Here is a 24,996-nt window from a genome sequence, read left to right on the forward strand (position 1 = left end):
TTATGCAGATTGTCGACTTTGTTTTACCTTGGATAAAGGGCCAAAGTTCATAAGTAATTTATTTTCTGTGGTTAGAGGGTGATGAAGAAGATGAAGCTAATAAAATTGAGGCCTTACATAAGAGAAGGAATCTACTTGCTGCCTTCAGCAAACTTATCATCTACGATATTGTTGACATGCATGCAGCTGCAGACATCTTTAAACACTACATGAAGGTATAGTTTTACAGTCTTTTTTTAAACGGGTAAAAGGATATTTATTTATTAAGATAGTAGTTTCATATTCTTATTTTTCTCCTTCCACTTAAGTGGCAGAGAAGTTTGCAATTAAAAATGAAAGAATGATGAATAAGCTAAAATTGACAGCTTTTACCTAAATATTATTGATGATTTTCTGACATATTTAAAATTCCTCTCTTTTATATATGAGCTTTTTATCACTCTATACTATTATATCAATTCCATAAAGTAGGAGTTGCTTACATTTATATGAAAGAATGCCTTTTTATTTTCATGAGGCCATGGACTCTTACGGAAGAAAGCTAACTCTCTTGCCTTTGAAATCTCTTCACATATATTTATAAGTATGCCTACTACTGTGTTGCCAGGCACTCAAGTTACAAAGATTTTAAAATTCCTGCTCCAAAGTGGTCTAAAGCTGGGAATAGTCAAGTAATTAGACAGTTGCATTTATACAGTATAATAGAAGTACGTATAGGGGTTCTTGGAAATATATAAAACAGATACCCCACTCTTAAGAAATATGAGGGTTAATGAAAACTGCTTAGAAGTGCCTTCTGAACTAAGTCTGAGACGATAAGCATAAATCAGCCAGTCAAGCAAAAAAGTAGTGGGAGGACTTTTAGGCAGATTGGACTTCGTGTACAAAGCAAAGGAAATGAATTGTTTGGGGGAAATGCAAGTAATTTGATATAGCAACATAGATTGCTTATGAGAATGGAGCCAGAGGTAAGATTTAAAGAAACTGACAGGGTAGACCTTATATGCTGTGTGAGAACTTGGGATTTTTTTCCTGAGGGAGGTAAAGAGATGTCGAAGGGTTTTATACCATTCTTTATATGACAGGATTTTGATAGGTTGTCGCCTTCCTGGCTGCTCTCCTTTCCAGAAGCTGCATTTTGTTTCTGAACCACAAAAAAAGCAGTGCTCAAAAATCTTTGATACAGCCTAAGAGGCACACTTCTCAGTTTACGTATTTTGGCCTTGTTCTTATGTCAGAGACAGTATTTTATTTTGCCCATGTTCAGAATATTGTGTATTCCATTGAGTCACATGTTTATGTCCAATTCTAGTTATGACATAGTAACTAAGTCATCATATTTTGCTAAACAACTGCAATGTGATGAGCACTGTGTTTGTAGCCAGGGATTTAAATAAGACATGATTTCTGCACTAAGGAGGTTACAGATTAACAGAGAAACTGAAATATAAACATAATATAACATGCTAATAATGAATAGCTGCCTGTGTTCTATGCCATTTATATTTGAGACACTGTTCTAAAGCTTTTACATTATCTTTGTTGATTACAGTAACTCTGTGAGTTAGGAAATAATATCATATTTACAGATAAGGAAATTAAGGCTCAGAGAGGGTAAATAACTTTCGAAGATCCACACAACTTTTTTTTATTATTTATTTATTTATTTACTTACTTACTTACTTACAGACTGCGTCGGGTCTTAGTTGCAGCATGCAGGATCTTTCGTTGCAGCACACGGGTTCTTCATTGCAGTGCATGGGCTTCTCTCTAGTTGTGGCACGCGGGCTCCAGAGTGCATTGGCTCAATGGTTGCGGCACGAGGGCTCCAGAGCACGTGGGCTCTGCAGTTGCGGCACGCGGGCTCTCTAGTTGTGGCGCATGGGCTCAGTAGTTGCAGTGTGCGGGCTTAGTTGTCCTGCAGCATGTGGGATCTTAGTTCCCTGAGCAGGGATCGAACTGGTGTCCCTTGCATTGCAAGACCAATTTTAACCACTGGACAACCAGGGAAGTCCCCACACAACGATCAAAGTAGCAAAAACTGGCATTCGATTTTAGGTTTGCCTAGCTTCAAAGCTTAGATCTTTCCACTAAACCATAAAGCCTCATCATGATTACTATAGTGATAGATGTATAAATTACAAAGCAAGTACAAATAGAGACAAGTGAGCAACCAGAGAAGGCTTCCAAAAGTAATGTCGAAATGGGGTTTGGTTAGATGAATATGAGCTTAATATGGTTTTCCTTGTCATCCCTTAGCAATACTGTCTTGGTTTCAAGAAATAAGCTTTATCATCCTTAGCAATTTTTACACTCCTCTGTTCTTTCTACGCTTTAATCTTTTTGTGAATATTCTAATAGTTGTTTGCTATTCTTTATTATACATCCTTGTCTATTTGGCTTTTTGCTTCATTTCTCTGTGTGATCGTTAAAAATCTGAATTTATTGTTGATCTACTTGTCGAACCACTTTAGTGTTCTCATATATCTTTCTCTTTTTATCTGCATTGAGATAATTTTTAATTGCACTGAAAGGATGATTCTTTCGAGACATTTCCCCTTTTTTTTGCACCTCACATCATGGAAGTATACCCATCTTCTTGAAGATTATAAAAATCCAGTTGTCAGGCTAATATACTCACTTCTTTACATAGGTTATAGGTTTTATGCTCTAGGTTGGAAGTAACATCCAGATTTAATGGTCTCAAAGTTTTTCCTAATTATTTACTCACAAGGAAAACTCTTTAAATCCTGTGTCCAAAAATTGAATTATAAAGAAATTAGTTGAATTTTTCTTAATCACTGTTGAAGAAGTCAGTGTTTTTATTTTTTATAATGGTAAAATATAGACATGTTATGGGGAATGATGAGTGCACAAAAGTATTCAGTGAAAACTTAAATCTATTACTGTAATCTACCCTTCCCTTTATTTAGGCCTACTCCCCAGAAGTAAGCAAGCAATTTTAACTGTTTTGATTTTAGCTCTTTAAGATGTTTCTGTCAGAGTTCTATTTCTTGATTTGTCACCTTTTAAATCTGTTGAATCCATGTTGTAAAGAATGAGGAATTTTGCTCACCTGTATCACTTCTTCTCCTCTTGGAATTCCCAATTTTTTAGTTTTATTATTATTAGTTATTTCATAATTTTAAATATCAAATGTGTATTCCTTTAACTTTAGACAGTATCTTTTAACTCTCATTAGGTTTTTAAGATGAAAAATTAAACACCTCTGTACTCACCTTTCCATTTCTTTCATCAGCCTATTATTTATCTCATTAAATATCAACGGTTTTAAAACTATGTTTTTTTCTTTTTCTCACAGTATTACAATGACTATGGTGATATTATTAAGGAAACACTGAGTAAAACCAGGCAGATTGATAAAATTCAGTGTGCCAAGACCCTCATTCTCAGTTTACAGCAGGTAAGAAATTTGAAGGGAAAGAGATGAAGAGTAGAATTCATATTATTGAGCACTTCTATGTGCTTATTATTATGTGCTAGGTATCTTACCTCATTTACATTAGGTCATTACATTAATACATTACTATGGATACTTTCTGGTACAAAGATGTGTTATGTGTCTTTTCTTTAGGAAGACAGTCCTATAGTTCACATTTCAAATAGATGAAATCCTAAGGTGATCTATTCTTAGACCAGATGAAATGCCAAATTGGATATTTTGAAAGTAATCATTTTTAAAGAAAAAATTTAAAAATACATTTTTAAAGTATTTAATAAGGGAAGGGGCAACAATAGTATCCAAAGAAGAAAATATGTCACATGTATTGCCTAACTAAGATTTCTAGTAAATGCCTAGTATTAACGTAGAGATGGGAGAGTTGGGGATGGCTGTAGGTATGTATGTATATATTTAGCCTATGATAAAGGTCAGTGGGGAAAGGATCGGGCCTATTCAATAGGTGATAGCCCTACATAACATGTACCCAAAATAATTACTAGGTGGATTACATATAAATATTAAAAATTAAAAGTTTATAAGAAAACAAAAGGATACTTTTATGTCCTGGAGTAGGGAATTCCTCAAGGAAAGAAGCCACAATGTAAAAAATTGATTATATATATATACTTACACAGATTTCTACATCAACCAGCACTCTGAACAAAATTAAAAGAACAGTGACAGATTGTGGGAAAATATTTTTAATCATACATAGCAAATCCTACAAATCAGTAACAAAGGTAGATAAATCCCGTAGAAAAGTGAGCAAATGAAAAGCCACTTTTCAGAAGAGGAAACTTTAAAAAGCAGTAAACACATGAAAAGAGGCATAACTTAATTAATAATTAATATAATACAGATTGAAACAAGGAGACATTTATCACTGCCAAATAGACTGGCATGAATTTAAATGATAGATAATACCAATGATTGTTAAAGATGTGGCAGGAAAAGGTCCCTTGTGAAAGCAATTGCTCTTACCTTCTTGGAATATAATTTTGCAGTATATTTCAAAATTTAAGGTATACATTCCTTTTAAACCAGCATTTTTGCTACTTAGGTATCTACGTAGATACATGCAGGTGTGCACAAAAACGTATATGTGAAAGATGTTGTACTGCAACAGTCTGTGTAATATTGCAAAATTGGAAATAGTCTAAATGTCCATCAACAGCGGAATGGTTAAATAAACTGATACTCTGAAGTAGCTAAACGATTTTTAAGACAAAATATTAAGTGAAAAATAGCAAGTTTCAGGATAAAATATATAGTACAGTACCATTTGTGTAAAAGTTAAAACTTTATATATGTAATATATTAATGTGTCTAAATTAGTCTAGAAAACTTTCAAACTTTAACATTGATTATCTTTGGAGAGAAGAATGATATATAATGGGAAAGAGAAAAGAGAACTTTTACTTTGATATTTGTACAGTGAAATATATTCTTTGTAATTTATTTTAAATGTAAATTTTAAAGTTAAAGGCTATTGTATACAATTATCTGTGAAAACATTTTAAAGTTTAAGAATTTATAAACAATTATCTATGTATAAATTTGAAAATCTCTGGAAGAACTGCTGTTTCTAGTCATGGCAGAGTAAGTAGTTTAAGCTGGTCTATTGCTAAAGAAACCTAAAATGGTAGACAACATAATTAATAGAAGATAAGAGCTATTTCAGTGAAATGGTGTGATTAAAGTGTATTGAGAGATTGGGAGATGAGGAAGTGAAGAAAACAAATGTAAACAATACTCAGGATCTTTGTGTAAAGAGAATGAGAAAAACGTGTTGGTAGCTGGCAGAAGAGATGGAATTAAGAAGTTAGGGTTGGTTGTTTGATTTTTAAGATGCATGCATCTAACAGAGAGGGAATAGTTAATGGATTCAGGAGAAAGCAGTAGCTCAGGACCAAACCACTAAGTAGGTAAAGGACAGGGAGATTCAGTACATAAGCAGGGAGTGGCTTTAGATGAAAGCTTGGGCTATCTGTCTCTCATAATAGAAGGGAAGGCAGATAATCTTAAGTGTCTGACTTTGATGACAGAATGATGATTGCTTTTATATTCTTTAGTACTCCAGAGTTTTGTTTCTGTTATTTTGATACAATATATGTAATGTTTATGTAATTATAAAACCTCTTCACTCAGTTTAAGAACTTTTTTGTATATTTTGTTATTGGGTGGGAAAAATCACCCCATATATTTTAATGGTCTTCTTTTACATAATGTTCTTGTCTAAGATGTAATAAGTGAAAAAACAAAGTTCTGAGCCCTGTATTTCATATATTACCATTCCTGTGAAAACAACAAAAAGAATACATAGATGTTTATGAATACATAGTATATTTTTGTAAACATATTTCCTTTTCCCAACCCAAAATGTGTTCCTTTTTGATAAAAAAGAAATTCCGGTTTGCATTTAATCACACAACTAGCATGAAAATGAGCTCAAGAAATAGTAGATGACTTGGAGAACAGGAACAGTGTGGCTACTGTTAGTACAAGGAGGGAAATATGTATTTTACCATATGGCTTTTAAATATTTTTAAATTATATTACTTATTCTAACAATAAATAAATATTTAACTATAGGTTTTTTCCTCTTTTTTTTTTTTTTTCTTTCTACCAGTTGTTTAATGAACTTGTTCAAGAGCAAGGTCCCAACCTAGATAGGACATCTGCCCATGTAAGTGGCATTAAAGAATTGGCACGTCGCTTTGCCCTTACATTCGGATTGGACCAGATCAAGACACGAGAAGCAGTTGCCACACTTCACAAGTGAGTGAGCTAAATAAACACTCTGTTATATACAGTCTGGTTTACTGGAGTTTACCAGAAACAACTATTATATGACCAATTTTTAAAGTGACAAATGTTAGAATTTTCAAGTTATGAGAACTTTAGAGGTTGTCTAATCTAGTGATTCTCAACCAGGAGGGTATTTTTAATTTGAAAAATAGTTACTTACTTCACACATTTTTTCATCTTATAAAGTATAGAAAGGAAAGTTTAACAAGATGTTCTTATCTGGTCTATTGGTGAGAAAATGTTGTGGGAGACATAGGTTTAAAAGCACTGTGCAACTTCATTTCATAATGGAAACCTCATTTCATAATGGAAAACTGAATGACAAAAAATTTTAAGTATCTTACAAAAACTCAGACACCTGCTTGGTACCATGACCAACTCTAAGAACCAAATTTTCTAACAATCTCAATATCTTTCCAGGGTATTCTGTTATCTCTAAAAGCTACACAGGAATTTAGCTTTGTGGGTGTTTAGCTATTTCTTATTATTTTTCCCAATATAAGTTGTGAAATATATGTTCACAATATAAGTTGTTTTCCACTGTAAATAATAAAATTAAATATTATTATGCAACTATGTCATACAAATTAACATTATTTTACCATTTGAATTTGTCAGGTTTTACTACCTTCAGTGATGATTTTGCTGCCTTCCCAACTATTTTTGAAATTCTAGCCCATTGAAGAATTATACTAGCTGTTTGGAAAAATAAGACAAAATTTTCTTTTATTTCAGGGATGGCATAGAATTTGCCTTTAAATACCAAAATCAGAAAGGACAAGAATATCCGCCTCCTAATCTGGCTTTCCTAGAAGTACTAAGTGAATTTTCATCTAAGCTTCTTCGACAAGACAAAAAGACTGTGTAAGTTGCACGTTGCAGGACAAGTGGCTTTTATCATGGCACCATTATAATTTTAAATGTTTAATTTTTGAAAAAAATCATCTAGATATAATTACTCTTGGTAACTTAGGCTCTGATAGGTTGTTTTAGGGCAGCGGTCCCCAACCTTTTTGGCACCAGGGACCGGTTTCGCAGAAGGCAGTTTTTCTACGGATGGGGGATGGGGGTGGGGAATGGTTCAGGTGGTAATGTGAGAGATGGGGAGCGGCAGATGAAGCTTCACTTGCTCACCCGCCGCGTACCTCCTGCTGTGCGGCCCGGTTCCTAACAGACCCGGGGGTTGGGGACCCCTATTTTAAGGGACTATAATTTTCTTTCAAACTTTTATATAGTTTTTCTTTGATTGCTTACCTTTCAGTACCCTAGAATTTGCAAGTGGAAATGACTTCTTATTCTCTAATTCAAAGATCTGTGAACACTGGCTTAACTATTGTGGAACACTTTCTTCTTTCCTTTTATATTAATTATATTTTAGTTTTATTTTGTTTTTGACTTGTTTCAAGAAGATTGAAGGTCCATTTCGCTTATAGTTTTTTTTAGGATGCTGTTCAAGTCTTCTATTTTCTTTTGTTCAGTTTTTCTATCCATTACTGTAAGTGGGGTATTAAAGTCTCCAACTATTTTTACTGAATTGTTATTTCTCCTTTCAGTTCTCAGTTTTTGCTTCATGTGTATTTTGGGGCTCTGTTGTTAGGTGTATATATGTTTATAATTGTTATGTCTTCCTGGTGGATTGACTCTTACTTATCACTATAAAACGTCCTCCTCTGTCCCTAGTAATTTTTCTCTTAAAGTCTATTTTGTCTGATACTAGTGTAACCACTCCAGCTCTATTTTTGTTACTATTTGCATGGTATATATTTCTTTCCATCCTTTCACTTTCTGCCTTTTTGCCTTTGAATCTAAAGTGTGTTTCTTGTAGACAGCATATACAGGCATACCTCAGAGATATTGCAGGTTCACTTCCAGACCACCACAAGAAAGCAAATATTGTAATAGATAAAGCAAGTCACATGAATTTTTTGGTGTCTCAGTGCATAGAAAAGTTATATTTACACTCCACTGTAGTCTGTTAAGTGTGCAATGGCATGATGTCTTAGAAACAGTGTCCATACCTTAATTAAAAAATACTTTATTGCTTAAAAATGCTAACCATCATCTGACAATGCAGAGTTACTGCAAACCTTCAATTTGTATAAAATGTAGTATCTGCAAAGCACAGTAAAGCAAAGCACAATAAAATGAGGCACGCCTGTAGTTAGATCATGTTTTTACTTTTGAAACAATCTCTGCCATAATAATTTCTATTTTTTATGTCTGTGCCTTTGTTTTTTCCCTCTTTTATTGCCTTCTTTTATATTAAATGGCTATTTTCTAGTGTAACATTTTAATTCCTTCAGAGATCTTTAATTATATTTTTTAGTTATTTTCATAGGTGTGGATATGAAATACCATCTGCTATCATTTCCTTACTCTAATACATCTTTGCTGTCGCACACTTTTTTTGTGTACATTGTCAAATACACATTTCTATGTTATTGTCCCAGTGAAAGAGCAGTGCATAGTTTTATACAATTGCTTTTTTAAATCAGTGAAAAGGACAAAAGATAAGTATATATGCAATTATGCAATTATGCAATTATATATGCAAATATATGCAAATATGCAATTATATATATATTATTATGACTACCTGGTAATTACCCTTCTTTATGACTTTATGACTACCTGGTAATTACCCTTCAGCACTCTGTTTTTTCCTGTAAATTCAGATTACTCTCTGATTTGTTTTTAGCCTGAAGAACTTCCTTTAGTATTTCTTGTAAAGCAAGTAAGCCAGCAACAAATTCTCTAAGCTTTTGTTCATCTGAGAGTGTTTTTATTTCATCTTTAGCTTTGAAATATAGTTTTCTAGATACAAGATTTTGGGTTGATAGCGTTTTACTTTCAGCACATTGACTATGTTATCCTGCTGCCTTCTGGCCTTTACTGTGTCTGATGAGAAGTCAGCTTTAAAACTTATTGGGCGTTCCCTTGTGTGTAATGAGTTACTTTTCTCTTACTATTGATACTTTTCAAGATTTTTTTAGTCTTTGGCATTCAGCAGTTTCACTGTGATACACCTGGTTGTGGATCTCTTTGCATCTATCCTGCTTGGACTTTGTTGAGCTTTGAAAATGTGTAGATTCATGTTTTTCATCAAATTTGGAAGTGATTAGCCATATTTCTTCAAATTTATTTCTACACCTTTCTTCTCCTGGTACTCCCATTATACATGTCAGTGTACTTAATGAATCCCACATTTCTCTCAGGCACTGTTCATTTTTCTTCATTTTTTTTTCTCTCTGCTCTTCAGATTACATAATCTCTATTGATACATGTTCAAGATTACTGATTTCTCTTCTGCCAGCTCAGATCTGTTGAGCACCTTTAGTGACTTTTTAATTTCCATTGTTGTACTGCAGAATTTCCATTTGATTCTTTTTTTTAATATTTCTATCTTCTTATTCATGTTCTCTATTTAATGAGAGATAGTGTTATTATACTTTTAATTCTTTAGACATGGTTTTCTGTAGTTCTTTGAACATAAGTATAATAATTGCTTTGCAGTTGTTGTGGGCCAAGTTTCTATTGCTTGGGGTTTTTTTCCTACATATGGATTACATTTCTCTGTTTCTTTGTCTGTCTCATAATTTTTTGTTGCAAACTGACCATTTTAGATAATATATTGCGTATGCAATACATTGTAAAATAATAATTTAGCTACTCTTGATATTCATTCTTTATCCTCCTAGAGATTGATGTTGTTGGTTGCTTGGTCATTTATTTGGAGTAACAGACTCTGTGAGGTCTGTTCTCTTGCATTATGCAGCCTCTGCTGTCCCTACTCAGATCTTTTTTTCCCTTGTTTTTTATCATTTAGCCTGTGTCTGCCCCTTATTAATCAAAGGTTGTGCTTAAACCTCCTTAGCAAGTTAGATTTTTACTGTTGGATGTGGGTGTGGCTTTTGAAAGCCGCTATCACAGTTCAGGGTGTTTCCTTTGCCCCATGGTCAGCCAGGGGACCGGCAGCTTAGAAGGTCCCTCTCTGATTGCTCCTGAGAAGGGCAGTCTTGGGCCATGTACAGTCTTCCATACTAACAGGAAAACATGTGATTTAATTTATTTATGTTATTTATTTTAACTTTAATTTTTTAGAGCAGTTTTAAGTTCATAGCAAACATGAGAAGAAGGTACAGAGAGTTGCCATCCCATAGACCCCCTGCCTCTACACGTGCATAGCCTCCCCCACTATCAACAACCAACACCAAAAGGGTTGTTTTGCTGGGGAGAGGGTATGCCAAGCTCCTCATGTCACCATTCTAGAAATCCTGCCCTGGCTTGAACACTTTAAAAGAAAATTCAATAACCTTTTTGAGCCAGACTTCTGATTTTTTTTTTAAACATTGGTATTTAAAAACAAAGAAAGGAGTAAAGGAAGAAATACACATACACCCTTAGTAATACATTTGCTTGTTTAAAAGTATTCCAGGAATTTGTGAAGCAAAATCTTAAATTCTCAATCCCTCTCTTTCTAAAGGTAACCACTGTTAATAGTTTAATGTGTGTCCTTAAGGATTCTTCAGAACCTTCAGAGAGAGAGAGCCTCAGGTTATGAAAAAAAATGAAATAAGTGATGCATGAACTACTTCCATAAAAATGACTGCTGCTTTTGTGTTTCTAGTCACTCATACCTAGAAAAATTCCTAACGGAACAGATGATGGAAAGGAGGGAGGATGTATGGCTTCCACTCATCTCCTATAGAAATTCGTTAGTCACTGGAGGTGAAGATGATAGAATGTCCGTGAACAGTGGAAGTAGCAGCAGCAAAACCTTCTCAGTAAGGAATAAGAAAGGACGACCTCCACTTCACAAAAAACGAGTAGAAGGTAAGTGTGCCTTTATACTATGAGGCAAATAGTGTGCCTGATAGTATCAAGATAAATAAAGTGGTAAATAATCCGTTGAAGCAAGATAATACTGTTAAGCACATTATTTCCTTGTATGTTTCATATACACTGAGAGGTTCAGCCACAAAGGTTGTAACAAACAAAGTGGGACAGAAGCGGGTCAAGGAAAAGGAGCTTGAAAAAGCACTGAACACAGAGGAAGATAGGCACAGAGAAAAAGAGGAGACAGGAAGGTTTATAAAACTGATCCTCTTACCATAGATCTCTAATACATTAAAATTTAAAATAAGACAGTCATAATGTTATTCTATCAAAATGCATCCTAATATAGGAGAGATTTTGGTTAAGTTGAGGATGGAACTCTGCAGCACATTGAATATACCAGAAAACTTTCCATTTCCACCACTTGGTTGGATAATTTATTTTTGTATATTAAATTAGTGATGGCCAGATCTGGTTTTTTAACCCTCATAGGCTATGGGGAACAGGGAGTTGAACTGTCATGAAAATGCGATCAATAATAGATATTCCTATATCCAAAAAGACTAAAGATTGCTTTATTAAAACAAAGCATTAGTCTTAAACTAAGAAAACTCAAAGTAAAAATGCTTATTTCCTCAAATAATCTTGCTCCATCTCCATGCTTCTCCTAATAAAATCTCTCCAAAGCAGGAGAGGACAGTGATCTGAATCATGCCGTGGCCCCTTTTCACAAACTTCTGTTTACCTCTGCTGCCTAAAAAATAGTGACTCATCAAAGACTTTGCTGAAATCTGTAGCAAAATTAATTAGAATTTAAGTCTAATGTTTCTTTCATCACTGGGGAGGCAGTATTAACTACTGATGAAGAGCACAAACTCTAAATTCAGAGTTCTAGGATTCAGACCTGGCTTTCTCGTTTTTCAGCTGTGTAATCTCGGAGCATGTTACTGAACCTCTCTAAGCCTCAATCACCGATCAGATGAAGGATGATCTGAGTATCTATCCTGTTAGCTATTGTGAATATTAAATTAGATACTTCCCCCAAAAAACTTAGCACACACACAGTGATTACTTAGCACAGTGCTTGGCACACAGGCAGCATTTGATAAATGTTAGCTGCTGTTGTCAGAATGTTGTCGTCATATAGTAATGCCCCTTTTCTTGCATCAGTCAGTAGATTAGGCTGAATGTATATTTCGAAGAGAATAAAAGATTTGAAAATATTTACAGACTTGATGGTAAAGTTTAAGATTACCTTTCAAGTGTCAGCTTTGGGGCTTAAAATCTTTTTGGTTCAGAAAATGAAAATACAAAACCCTGTCTTTATAGTATAGCATCCTGAACTGTTCTCTAAAGAATGATACCAGTCATTTCCTTTCGGAAATGTCTTCTAGAGCAGCCTTTTTATCAGGGCACCCCACATCTATTCCTCTATCTGTATTTTTTTTCTGCTCACAGCTTTTCTTAGATGTAATAGTCATCTTAGCCAGCATTCATCAAATCCTTGCTATACCAAGAATGTGTTTTACATGCATTACATCACTTAATCATTTATTTGACTAATATTTGTAAAGCACTTAGGTCAGTCCCTGGCACATAATAAATGCTGTATAGATGTTTTATAAATCAATTCTGAGTTCAACAGTATTATCCAGGTTTTACACAGAAGAAACCAAAGGCTTAGAGAATTTAGATAACCATTTATCTATACATTAATGGAGCAGTTAGTATTATCGTCCTCAGGAGGGAGACGCATATATGGACCAGATAACCTAATTTGGTAATCATTAAATTGCAAAAAAGAAAACTTGCTCCATATCAGTTTCAAATTTACCAAGTAACTAAGGTAAGTTACATGTCCAGAACCCTTAGGCAACAGAGTTTCATCTGTTTGGAATGAAGATGAGAGAGCTTTGCAAGAAGTGTTTTCATTGAGGAATCTTGAGGGTTAGGAGGATCTCTTCAAGAAGAGTGAGTTCTTCCTGAAGTTACTCTTTTTTTCAGTAAGTCTTTACCAAGCACCTTCCTAAGAACTGTACTAGATGCTGGAGATTGGGTATTAATTCCCAGTGAAGAAAGGGAGACAGAGAAGCAGGCAATTTCAGTTCAGCATGGTGAGTTCTCTGATGGGCCAAAAAGGTTCTCTGGAAACATACAGGGAGTGACCAAACTCGTAATGAATCAGGGAAAATTTTTCTGGAAAAGATGACATGTAGTAGAAAGCTGAAAGATGGTTAACCAGGTTAAGAACCTAAATGAAACCATTCCTATGATCATAAAATTTTAAGTGCAGCAGAGAATAAAAGTTTTGAATTAAATGTTGAATGAAAAGTGTTATGAATAAAAGAAGATGTAACATATCTTTGCTGAAGAGATTCAGTAGTGAGCTTTAGATCAATGGAATGACCTTAACCAGACAATAGGTAGGTATTTCCAGGAACAGAAAAGCCTATCCGGAACATACATGCGTCTGACAAAATTTTAGAAACCGGAGAATACACTGAGAGAGAGAGAATACTTGATAGCAGAGGAGGAGCCTCACATGCACATGTCTCTGAGACTTATTGGGGGAGGAAAAACAATGGGATTCATACTACATTTTGTGATTAAAATTCTTCAGAAGGAAACACATAGCAGTAATACTATTTTTTAAGCCTTCCCACATCAAGAACTTGCAGTTGACCTAGAACAGTGTGGTGAGGGGGAGCATTAGGGGCACCAACCACCTACAGAGTTGAAAATCCATATCTAACTTTACAGTCCATGTACTTGGTTCCGCATCCGTGGATTCAGCCAACTGTGGATCGTGTAGTACTGGAGTACATACTTATTTTTAAAAATCTGCGTTTAAGTGGACCCATGCTGTTGAAACCGTATTGTTCAAAGGTCAACTGTAATTTAGCATTTTGTAGGTAGAACTTTATAATTATGTAGTATTTTATCAGGATTTAGATATGCAAATAACGCTATAAATAGTAATTTAATCTGTTCAAATCTTTATAAATGATCTTTAGAAGAAGGAAAAAATAGTTCCTGATCTCTTGAAGAAACTCAAATCTAATTACAGAGATCACATATACACACGACAGATCACCTGCCAATGCAGGACAGTGTATAATTAAGCCCTAAGTGAGCAAGAATGATTTTGTTTCCTCTAGAAGCTAAAAAAGAATGGTAAGTGGGGGCTGAGTGGGGTGATCAGAGAAGACTTCCCTAAAGAGGTAGAAGTTAGAGGCATGAAATCAGTGAGTCCCTCAATCCAGCCCCGCAAGTATAACCTGGCCAAAGAGTTACTTCTCTGGTGACCAGTGCCTAATTGTGTAACAGGATTTGCTGATTTCTCAGTAAAGGCCAGCCAGATTTTAAGTGCTGCTGCCTGGGGCCCCTCTAAGACCCAGTAAATAGGCCTTTTATTGCTTGAGCAAAAGGAAGGTTAGAGGGGTCTCTCTGGCTGGCCACATTCTTCCCCTTCTATAGGGATGGAGGGACTTGGAAGAGATGATAATGTAGGATAGCTAACATTTGATGTTTACATACATTACCTTATTTAAGCCTTACAACTCAATGAGGTCAGTTACTGATATCCCCTTTTGTATATGAGCAGACTGAATTTTGGAAATTTCATGGCTTATACAAAGTCACGCAAGTGAGTGGTGTAACTGGGATTCAGACCGAGGCAGTCTACTCCAGGGCCATGCTCTTTAAATCTATGCTATAACTTCTACCAGAGTTCATTCCACCCATGACATTCTGTGACACTCATTAACTGGAATTTTACAGATGAAAGTCTGGATAATACGTGGCTGAACAGGACTGACACCATGATTCAGACTCCTGGCCCCCTGCCAGCACCACAGCTCACTTCCACTGTACTGCGAGAGAACAGCCGGCCCATGGGAGAGCAGATTCAGGAGCCTGAGTCTGAGCATGGTTCTGAACCTGACTTTTTACACAAGTAAGTAGTAAAAAAATTGTTTTCTTGGCATAAAACCTGCAACTGTTAAAGTAAGAAAAATTATTTCATCCAAGCCTATTGTTTTCTCAGTTAATGAGAAAACAAAACCACAAATAGAGTTTAAATAACTTATATTAGAAGATGTATAATAAGTCTGCAAACACTTGTGGATCTCAGTTCCTCAAAGTCCAGAGACCGTTAAATGCATGGTGTCTTACTAAGCGCTGATTTCAGTTGGAGTTTGCAGATTCACTGGGCAGGTCTGTTTCTTCTCAGAGATTTGCCAAGAACACATGCAGGTTTTCTTCCTTGGCGAGAGAGCCTAGAAGAGTCTCTGCTAAGGTTGTTCCTAGTCTGAACACCAAATAGACTATTACTTTTATCAGCCATTTAATTAATAGTACTTTGTCTTGGTTAAGTTTATATTTTAAACTTGAACTGTTCATAGATTAAGAATTGTTAAAGCAGTGATAAATTCTGAGAATAGCGGTCCTTTCTGTAGGAGAATCAAGCTCTTAACCTTTTACCGCACTAGCAATTAAACTGTTTTCTAGTACCACGGCTCTGAAAATCATGGAAAAGGCAGGGTGATAGCATGACTTTTGCTTTGAAAACCTTAACCGTTTCTTTATTTTCCATTCAACTTTGAAAGTCTTTAAGCTCCTCACTTGTGTTTCTGTTCATATTAGAGTAATGCTGTGAATTACTCTGATGGATAAGAGAGAATTCTCATTAGAACTCAACAAATTTAGCAGGTTGAAAATAGAAAGGGGCAGTGTTAGAAGAATTCAGATCCTGGGTTTTCATAAGGAATCTTTGCTCTGAGGATCTGCCTTCTTCAAAGCTGAAAGGATCATCTTTGTCAGCCACTGCATAACTGGGCCATCTTAGAGGGTAGTTTGCCTTATGACCAGCACTCCCACTCCCTTTCCTACTGGGGGAGGGGGGGTATCCTCCTTATTTGAGCCTTGCTTCCCTGACCTTACCATGTCAGTCCCTCCTGGCTGTGGTCTGTCGTCTTTTTCCTGCTATAGATTTATAGGTTGAATCAAGGTGGTAGCCTAACATGATATAAAGACAGCTGCTTCGAGAGAACTTTATGCGGCAGATTTTAGCTACCAAAAATCGTTCAAGTTTCCATCCTATAAAATTCCCAAGAGTCATGTTGATTTTATGCAAGTGTCCATGTGCCAGTAAGGATAGAGTGCAGGTGGAGATTTGGCTCAGCATGTACCTGACTCCAAACTTCCTCAGAAGGACTGAGAAAAAATGTGATCTACCCTCCCTTGTTCAACTCTGGAGAGCTCTGAGCCACGAAGCCAGCATCATTCCTGTCCCTTCGGGGACTGAGTGTGCAGCTAGGAACCCTTGTAAGTAGGGCAGCAGCTGGATACAGAAGTGTGAGAAGCGCTCTGGTTTTGCAGGGATTTGGGGAAAGAAGCTGATAATTTAAGCACCTGTGGGAGAGGAAAACGTTTTCCTCAACCTTCTTAGGGCCCCTGGCTGGGTCTAAAGATTAAACTGACAAAGACAGATTAACAGGAGAAAAGCATACAAATTTTATTAAATATTTACATGTACGTGGGAGCCTTCACAAGAGAATGAAGACCTAAAGAAGTGACCAGAGCAGGAAGCTTTTAAGCCTTTTAGACAAAGAAACAATAAATTTGTGAAGAAATGACAAGACAAACGAGTTTGGACTAGGGGTAGTCCAACTAGGGCTAGGTAGTCCTCATCTTAACTAGGAAGATAAGCATTAGTTTAACAGGGTTTGTTTGCACGTTCCTCTGGTGCCATCTCTGGGCTGATAAGAGTCTGTCTCCAGTAAAAGGAGAACTTACTTCCTGCCTTTAGGCAGAAAAGGGGGAACTTTTTCTGTGTTTTACTACTTCTTAATTGCCTTCAGCTCAAAACAATTTTAATCTCAAAGAAGCATATTTTGGGGTGACATATTCTGATTGCCTTCACACTTAACAACTAGCCTTCACAGCCAGCTTCTCTTGGAGACTTAGGGATCTCCAGTTTACTGCCATTTCTGCAAAGACAGGTCCTTTGATAATGATCTCAACCTTGACCCTGGAATAAATCCAGCTAACTCCCCTTACATGGGGATTAGGCCAACCAACTATGGCCTTTTTAGCATGGGCCTGATTGCCTAAATTCCTCATCTGCTGCCACAAAATGAATAATAGTACCCTCTCTTAGTCCTCAGATGCAGATCTCTTGGTTAGGCCAGCCGAAATTAGAAGACTTAAATCGGAAGGACAGAACAGGAATGAACTACATGAAAGTGAGAACTGGAGTAAGACATGCCGTGTAAGTGTTACATCAAGTGTCACAAGAACATGATCACTGTGTGATGGTCATTTTTTGTAACGACTTGGGTTTCTCTGATGTTTGGTCTTAGGAGTTAAAATCATGATTCAGGATATGCTATGCAGCGTAGGATAGGAATGGAGGACATGGGTGCTTGAGGCTTTCAGCATTTAAATCCTTGGGTGCCACTTGCCAGCCGTGTGGCCTTGGATAAGCTCTAAAACCTCTGTGCCTCTGGTTCCCCATTTGTAAATTTGGGATAATAATGGCACCAATCACTTAGAGTTCTGTGGGAACTGACACATAAGCTAGCTAGTAATATTGTTATTGCATTTAAATTATACTTCCTTCTGATGAGTTGAGATGAAATCTTGAGTTAACCAAATGAATGATTCTTAATTACCTTAGAGTTCAGTATCATAATTTGTGCAGTCTATTGGTTGTAATTGGAAGGTGTGCTTTCATTGCTTAGAAGACCCAGTGTAAGAGCCAGAACTCCAGGTTCTATCAGTCTGAACAGCTTTCTGACTGTGCTTCTTCTGTATCAGTCGGGGTCTAATGGAGGAAGATGCTGAGCCCATCTTTGAAGATGTAATGATGTCATCCCGGAGTCAGTTAGAAGATATGAATGAAGAATTTGAAGATACTATGGTTATTGACCTGGTAAGGAAGTTCAATACATTTTTCTTCTGTTAAAATATGTGAAGGTGTTGGTGTAAGATGATGCTCTTGTTTTCAGAACCCTGTGAGAGGAAGAGGAGGAGGAGGCAACATTGACCAACAGTGGGCAGGGCCCGTGTAGCGCTTGTAGCACTGGTGGGCATTTGGATGAGCTTATGTTTTTCAAGCCTGTTTTCAAAGCAGTCAGATTTTCAGTTCTGGCAATAACAGGAACTGGCTCCTTCTTATTACCTTCATGAAAAACAGCTTACACTAGATCTGTCTTTCAGTATAGCATGTTCATCTGGCCTCTTGTACTTTAAATTGGAGTCTATGTACACTGCACTCCAACATAGCAACCAAATGCAGAATATGGACCTTATTTGTTCAATGTGAAGAGACATGTTTAAAATAAGGAAATCTGAATATGGACTAAGTGTAGGTGATATTAAGAAATTTTCTTTGTCAGAAATAGTAATACATAGTGGTTATGTTTTTTAAAAGTTTCCATCTGTTAAGAGATACATACTGAAGTAGTCATAGGTGAAATGACGTGGAGAAGAAGAAAACAGGAATTCAATGGAAAAGGATTGGCCAAATGTTTGAAAATTGTTGAAGCTGGGTGATGGGTGTATGGGAGTTCATCATACTGCTTTCTCTATGTATTAATTTGCTAGACTGCCATAACAAATACCATTGACTGGGTGGCTTCAACAGAAATGTATTTTCTCACAGTTCTGGAGGCTAGACGTCAGAGATAAGGTGTCAGCAGGATTGATTTCATTCTGAGGCCTCTCTCCTTGACTTGTAGATGGCCATCTTCTCCCTTTGTCTTCACATGATCTTTCCTCTGTGCGTGTCTCCTCTTCTTATAAGAACATGGGTCACATTGGATTAGAACCCACCCATATGATCTCCTTTTACTTACCTCTTTAAATGCCCTGTCTCCAAATACGGTCACATTCTGTGGTCTAGGGGTTAGGAGTTCAACATATTAATTTGGGGGGACATAATTTACCCCATAGCATTCTGCTTTGTATGTTCTGAATTTTCCATAATGAAAAGGTTTGGTAAGAAATGTAAATGAGACCATATCCAATCTGTAACCTCCCTCAACCCACCCCATCAGTAGCTCTCCATCTACCTGCTTTGGGGAATTTAGTGAAGTTTTGTCACCTAGTGATTGATCAATCTTATAATTATTCCATGACTGAGAGGTATGTTCTTTGTTTATAGGCCCAAAAATTATTTATATGCATTTACACATTCATTGTAATTTGAAAGCCTTTTTTTAATCTAAGTGATAATTAAAAGCCAAATACTGTTACATTTTTCTTTAATGTATGCTCCTGTAAAAGCCAGATTCTTTTCCTTTCAAATTGACCCTTAACAGTTCTTTATATTTATGATACTATTAGAAATATTAGCTGATTATCACAGTTCATTGTCTTAATGTTTCTCAGGAAAAAATTAAGTATCTGGCTTCTCTTTCCAGCCCCCATCAAGAAATCGGCGAGAGAGAGCTGAGCTGAGGCCAGATTTCTTTGATTCTGCAGCTATCATAGAAGACGATTCAGTAAATGTTAAATTATTACTGTTCTTTATTATGGTTTCTGGGTCTTGTTTATGCATGAATTTAATAATTGTGTTTCACTTTTTCTAGGGATTTGGAATGCCTATGTTCTGAAGTCTGAAGAAAATTTACAAATCTGGAACTCTATTATTTAGAGCTAGAGGCCTATATACTGTGATAGCTTGTATGGGGAAAAAAACACTTTTGATGTGATCTGATTTGTTTTTTAATCAAATGATTGAGGTCAATCCCTTTTTGCAGTGACAGAAGAGGAGCATGTAAATTACCCAAGAGAATGTTGGTGAATGTCACCTCAGAAAGACTGACCTGAAAAATCATTTGTGTCCTATTATTGGACTTATCCCAATACAGATGTGTGTGTTTTTCTGGAGGGAGGAAGAAATTTTAAATTTTTAAAACAGCTGTCAAGATAAACACTGTAATACACCTGTTTTATGAAAACTCAGCATTGAGTAAAAAAAAATATTTTTAACTTTATTTTCCTGTTGTACAATTTAAAAACCGTTTTAACATTTTGCCTTTTTATGTTTTAAAAGCTAACCATTTTTATTAAACCTATGAGTAAAGCAGCTCATCCTAATTGCCGAAGAGTGTTTTGGAGCTCACTGGATTTGGTTGGACCTTGTGGAATACAGAAATATGGAGGAGCAGAATACTGACAAGCTAAGATGAAACTCTGACAGTGCATCGCTGCCAAAAACCATACACCCTCTGTGGACATCATAGATATGAAATCCCCGATTTTATATACTCTTGAATAAAAAGGTTTATTTTTATTTATAAGGGGGCATAAAATAAGACATGTCCAAGCAGCCATTTTTCCAACAGATGCTGTACACCATTCATTTTATATAGATTAGGGAGATTCAAATACAGTACATTTTCTATTGGTATTTGTTCTGTGCATTTTTAGCAACTTCTACCAGCAAATAAAGTATTCTCAGTAAAACAAAAATGGTTCTCAAGTTATCAGTTTGCCGTTTTTACCACTTATTTCATGCCCTGCCAAATTCAAGTTACATGGACTTCCATTTTCTTAAAAAGATAATCATGAAGAACTCCTTCGCCATTCAAACGTAATTTTAAGTGTAACATAACCGTGTCTACTTCCCATGCACTTAATACCCTTATGCACTAATTTTGTGAATTAAGTTTACCGATTATAGAAGTGTGTGCTGCATAGAAGTCTGTGCTTAGAGGGTGAAGTACTTAAGCTTACCTTGAAATACAGCAACATTTCAGTGTTAAATGTGCATATTAAGGATAATTCTTTGGGGGAAAGAAATTATGAATCTTCAGGACAGCCTTTAATGGTTTAGAGTTACATTCTGCTTAGACTTTTATGACTTGCTGCTACTGTTATTTTAAAAAGCCCACTTACTTACTTTCTTCCTTTCTGATTTTTAAAGTAAGCCTCAGAACTTCCAAACCAATCCATCCACAGCTATTTCTGGGCTGGTTTTTAAAGTAGCTGCAACAGAGTGATGAGGCTTTCCCTTTTTACCAAAAAACAAAAGCATTAAAAAAAAAAAAAAAATCTGTGCACCCAGTGACTATGTGGGAAAGCAGAATGGATTACTTTATTCATCCTTTTAGTAAACAGACAAAACAAACTTTTCTCAACATTTGTACAGTTCTGAAAAAAACTTCTTGGTCATCAAAAATGTTTTATCTGCTGATTGAGCAATTCCTGGGCTCCAGTTGGGGCTGGGGTCTCGCTTTCCTCCAGAAATGTGGGTTTCACTGGAAGTGAAGGGGCGGGGATGATTGATTGGACTGTCCACCACGCCAGCCCTGCCCGCCTGTGGTTCTGGCCAGGGAGCAGGCTGGGAAGTGCCCTGGCACCTGCACAGATTGATCCTTGGCTTGACAGTTTCACGTGGAAAACAAACAGATGCTGACTTAGAATTGTAGACTACCATGCAACAGAAAAGGCATAATATCGACTCCAATGGGTTTCCAGTTCAGTTTGAAGTCAATCAAATTTTTGTATTTTCAGTGTCTCCTTGATTGGTTTTGCTAGTAATTCTGTAAATTGTACATTTGCAATATGAGGTTTTTTTTTCCTTTTGTACAATTTGAAACTGATGCTTCACCTTTCCTTTAATAAACTATTCAAAATCAGGCTTGTGGTAGTCATCCTATTGTTCCTACTAGGTAAAGCTTTAAAGAGGTGATTTCTTGTCCTGTCGACAGAATGATGAAGCTTTCCTTTTTTACCAAAAACTGAGAGTTTGCTCTTTCAGATCATTTGTTAAATGATGGCAAAATTCCTGTATCAATGAGGCTTTACTTCTTTAAGCAAGCATTATCTTAGGACTAGCTCATCAGTTTTCTTTCATTCTTTGTATTTCCTTGGAGAGAGTGAGAGACTAGCTAGGCCAAGTGGTCTGTGATTCAAGAGGAAGCCTCTCGTGGGCTGCGTTTTGGAGGAGGCATTCAGGGATTATCAACTGGTCTGAAGCCTGGGTGCTTCCCCCACCTGAGATCCAGACTCAGCACTTCTGCACAGTTGCCCCCTAGCAGTGCCCTGTAAAGATCACTTGTGTTCTGCATGGCTGCTGAAGTGAGGGTTTCTCTTGACATTGCTGCCAGGTGTCACTCTGAACAAAACTGTATCCTACACTTTACGGGCCTGACCGTGTTCTCTGGGCTGTGTTCATTAGATGGCCTAAGATGGCTGTGCAGAAGAGGCAGGAATGCAGGGGATAAATCGGCAGGTGAGCTCTCCAGGCAGCCCAGGAGGGAAGGTGATGAGGACGGATCTCTGTAGCAGCTCATCTTGAAGGTTACGTGCTTACGAGACCAGGGCTTTGCCCATGTGTGACTCTACCTTCGGACAAGCTTGCAAACCTCCCAGATGTGACTTGACTGTGACTCTCTATTGGCCCTGCTCTCAGAAAAGAATCTATCAAACAAGGAGCAGTGTCTTCATGGGAAACAAAGGCTTAGTGCCTGCTCAGGCTACACATATCAGACCAAACTCAGGTAAGGTTCCATCCATGCCCTCCTAAGTGCCTTGCTCTGTAGGGGTCTCCACTGGGCATCACGTCTTGAAGGATAGCTTTCTGCTCCCAAGGACACATAAATGAGGCATTTCTCATCACCAGGACAGTAGGGACATGGTCAGTACGTACCTACTAAGGCTGCCACATCTGCCCAAATGTGCTGGCTGGATTCCACACAGGCCCCAGACTGAGGCTCCGCCCACTGAGTAGTCACAGCTTCCGCTTGGAATGGTGGAGATCCCATGCTGACAGGGAAGCAAGAGCATGAGGACCTGTAGTTTCACTAAAATATATATATAATAAAGCCACAGCTCTCCAGAAATCCTTTGAAACCAGAAGGACTTAAAGTTCACATCTGTCAAACAGGTGGAGTCTGGGTTGATTCAACAACTCCATCAAGGGTGTTAAGTCAGTGTACTGGGTGAGTGTCCTTCACAGGCTTCTCTGACTCTGGGCAAACCACATCTCAAGTGCCAGCAAAAAGCATCAGTGCATCCAGAAGCAGAGAATTGGGCTGGGGAGACCAAGACGTGGTGAGAAGAGAGGCTGGAAAGACTTCACACGACAGAAGCACTGGACGGCTGCTGGTGGATGTGCGTGCTCCCGTGATTCCAGCAGCTCAGAGGGATGCCGTCATGCATGAGGCGGGAAAGTTCTCCAAGTTTAGTAGCTCTTCAGGTTGATACAATCCCAAGTGGAGCAGACTACCACCTTTCTCACTCCAACCCTTTGGGATTCAGACAGTACTGCCTGGGTTCAAATCCCAGCTTAAACCCTCATTAGCTGTGTGGTTCAGGACAAATCGGTTTACATACTTAGGGCAGGGACAGTTACAGCAGGACACTCACAGAGCCTCCTACCTCCACCACAACTCGCTGTATTATCTGCTCTCGGTCTAAACATGCATTTGCCAGCGCTCCACTCAGTACACCCAAGTCCTCTCTGGTTACAAGATTCAGCATTTTTCTCTGTCCCTTTAAGACAAGACCACAGTTGGGAATGGCATTCCTAAGAGCAGCTAATGAGAAAACTGACTGCTGCTCTGCAACACACAGAGGCTGGTCTACTTGACAGAGCTTCCAAGGTCTTGCAGCTCTGTGTCTCCGCCACCAGCTTGGTTTTCAGATGGGCCAAATCCTAGCTTGGCAGACCCCAGAAATCGGATTGGCCAGGCAACTTTAAGCTATTGAACCACATGCTAACCAACCTGTATGGTTCTCCCTCAGCCAGGAGGCCTCTAAAAGACCGGGAGTCTGCCACCACTCCTTTCCCAGCTCCAATCGCTTACAGTCTTACTGCTGGTGCCAAAGAGAAGTACAAGGAGCCTCTGGCCAAACATCTCTGCCCCCTAGGAACTAACCACCTAGTTAGGAAGACAAAAATATGTTTCAGGCCATATGTTTGCTTCTAAATTTCATCTACTAAAAGAAACCAGGGCTCTTAGAGAAATCACTAAATCCGGAGCTGGGCGAGGAAAGTATAAGATGAACCTGGTACATTACCCTGTGTCAAAAAATAAGGAAGTGCACAAAAAATTATTGTGACATATCAAAAGGACTGAGGAACCAGCTTGAAAGATCACCCCTCTGGCCGTATCAGGAAATTCTGAGCATCAAAATGAGTAACATTAAATTTTTAAAGAACCCATGAGTCTCTATTTTTTCTTGATTGAATGACTGAATATATTCATTCACTAAAACATTTATGAAACACCTACTATGTACTAAGCCCAGATTTCAGTTATGAATATTAATATATGATTCTCAATAAACTAGTATAATGTGCGTTTGAAAATCTGATAGGGTGATAGCATAGTAAGAAAAATATATTATTTCAAGAAAAAATGTTTAAAAATGAAAAAATAATTTATGCATCTAAATTGATACTAAAAACTTAAAGAAGAGAAAGCTCTTTCTTCCTTCCTTGTGGATATAATGATAGGGTTAGAAATACAGTATTTTACCACCAACATAGAACAGCTGATTGAGGCAAGAATCATAACGGATACTAAAAAGTAGTGGACGGAAGTGTGCTGACAGGCTTAAAGAATGCTGATCAGACTCAATTTCATCAATAATGGAAAAACCTAACGTGTTTCCTAATGTAATACAAGGAAAGAACACTCTTGTGTATTACTCCTACCTGGATCTAAATGTCTGTAAACAATCAGACAAACCCAAATTGAGGGACATTCTACAAAATAATTGGCGAACATGCTTCAAAAATGTCAATGTCATTAAAGACTATGTAAGACAATGAGCCTTGTTTCATATGAAATAAGCATTGACATTTGGGGGGACAAAGGGTCATGATTCTGCAACTTACTCTCAAATAGGTCAGTAAAAATAGTAATTAT

The 24,996-nt window shown here is 37.1% G+C and overlaps 1 protein-coding gene across 3 annotated transcripts in view; it reads left to right on the forward strand.

Moving 5' to 3' along the window:
• STAG1 (STAG1 cohesin complex component) overlaps positions 1 to 21,746 on the forward strand; it is a 433,060-nt gene extending 411,314 nt beyond the window's left edge. For 2 of the 3 annotated variants that reach the window (XM_059920266.1, XM_059920267.1), the window contains 10 exons: positions 76 to 215; positions 3,323 to 3,424; positions 6,093 to 6,241; positions 7,007 to 7,135; positions 10,899 to 11,104; positions 14,888 to 15,062; positions 17,268 to 17,378; positions 17,927 to 18,041; positions 19,534 to 19,614; positions 19,702 to 21,745. In XM_059920266.1, coding sequence (XP_059776249.1) covers positions 76 to 215; positions 3,323 to 3,424; positions 6,093 to 6,241; positions 7,007 to 7,135; positions 10,899 to 11,104; positions 14,888 to 15,062; positions 17,268 to 17,378; positions 17,927 to 18,041; positions 19,534 to 19,614; positions 19,702 to 19,725 — 1,232 coding nt within the window. In that variant the 3' untranslated portion in view covers positions 19,726 to 21,745. Of the gene's footprint in view, positions 1 to 75; positions 216 to 3,322; positions 3,425 to 6,092; positions 6,242 to 7,006; positions 7,136 to 10,898; positions 11,105 to 14,887; positions 15,063 to 17,267; positions 17,379 to 17,926; positions 18,042 to 19,533; positions 19,615 to 19,701 lie in introns of all 3 variants that reach the window. The other variant, XM_059920268.1, reaches the window with a different exon arrangement.
• Positions 21,747 to 24,996: the final 3,250 nt, after the last annotated feature.

This window comes from Balaenoptera ricei, chromosome 4 (assembly GCF_028023285.1).
Source record: "Balaenoptera ricei isolate mBalRic1 chromosome 4, mBalRic1.hap2, whole genome shotgun sequence".
Taxonomy (NCBI): Eukaryota; Metazoa; Chordata; class Mammalia; order Artiodactyla; family Balaenopteridae; genus Balaenoptera; species Balaenoptera ricei.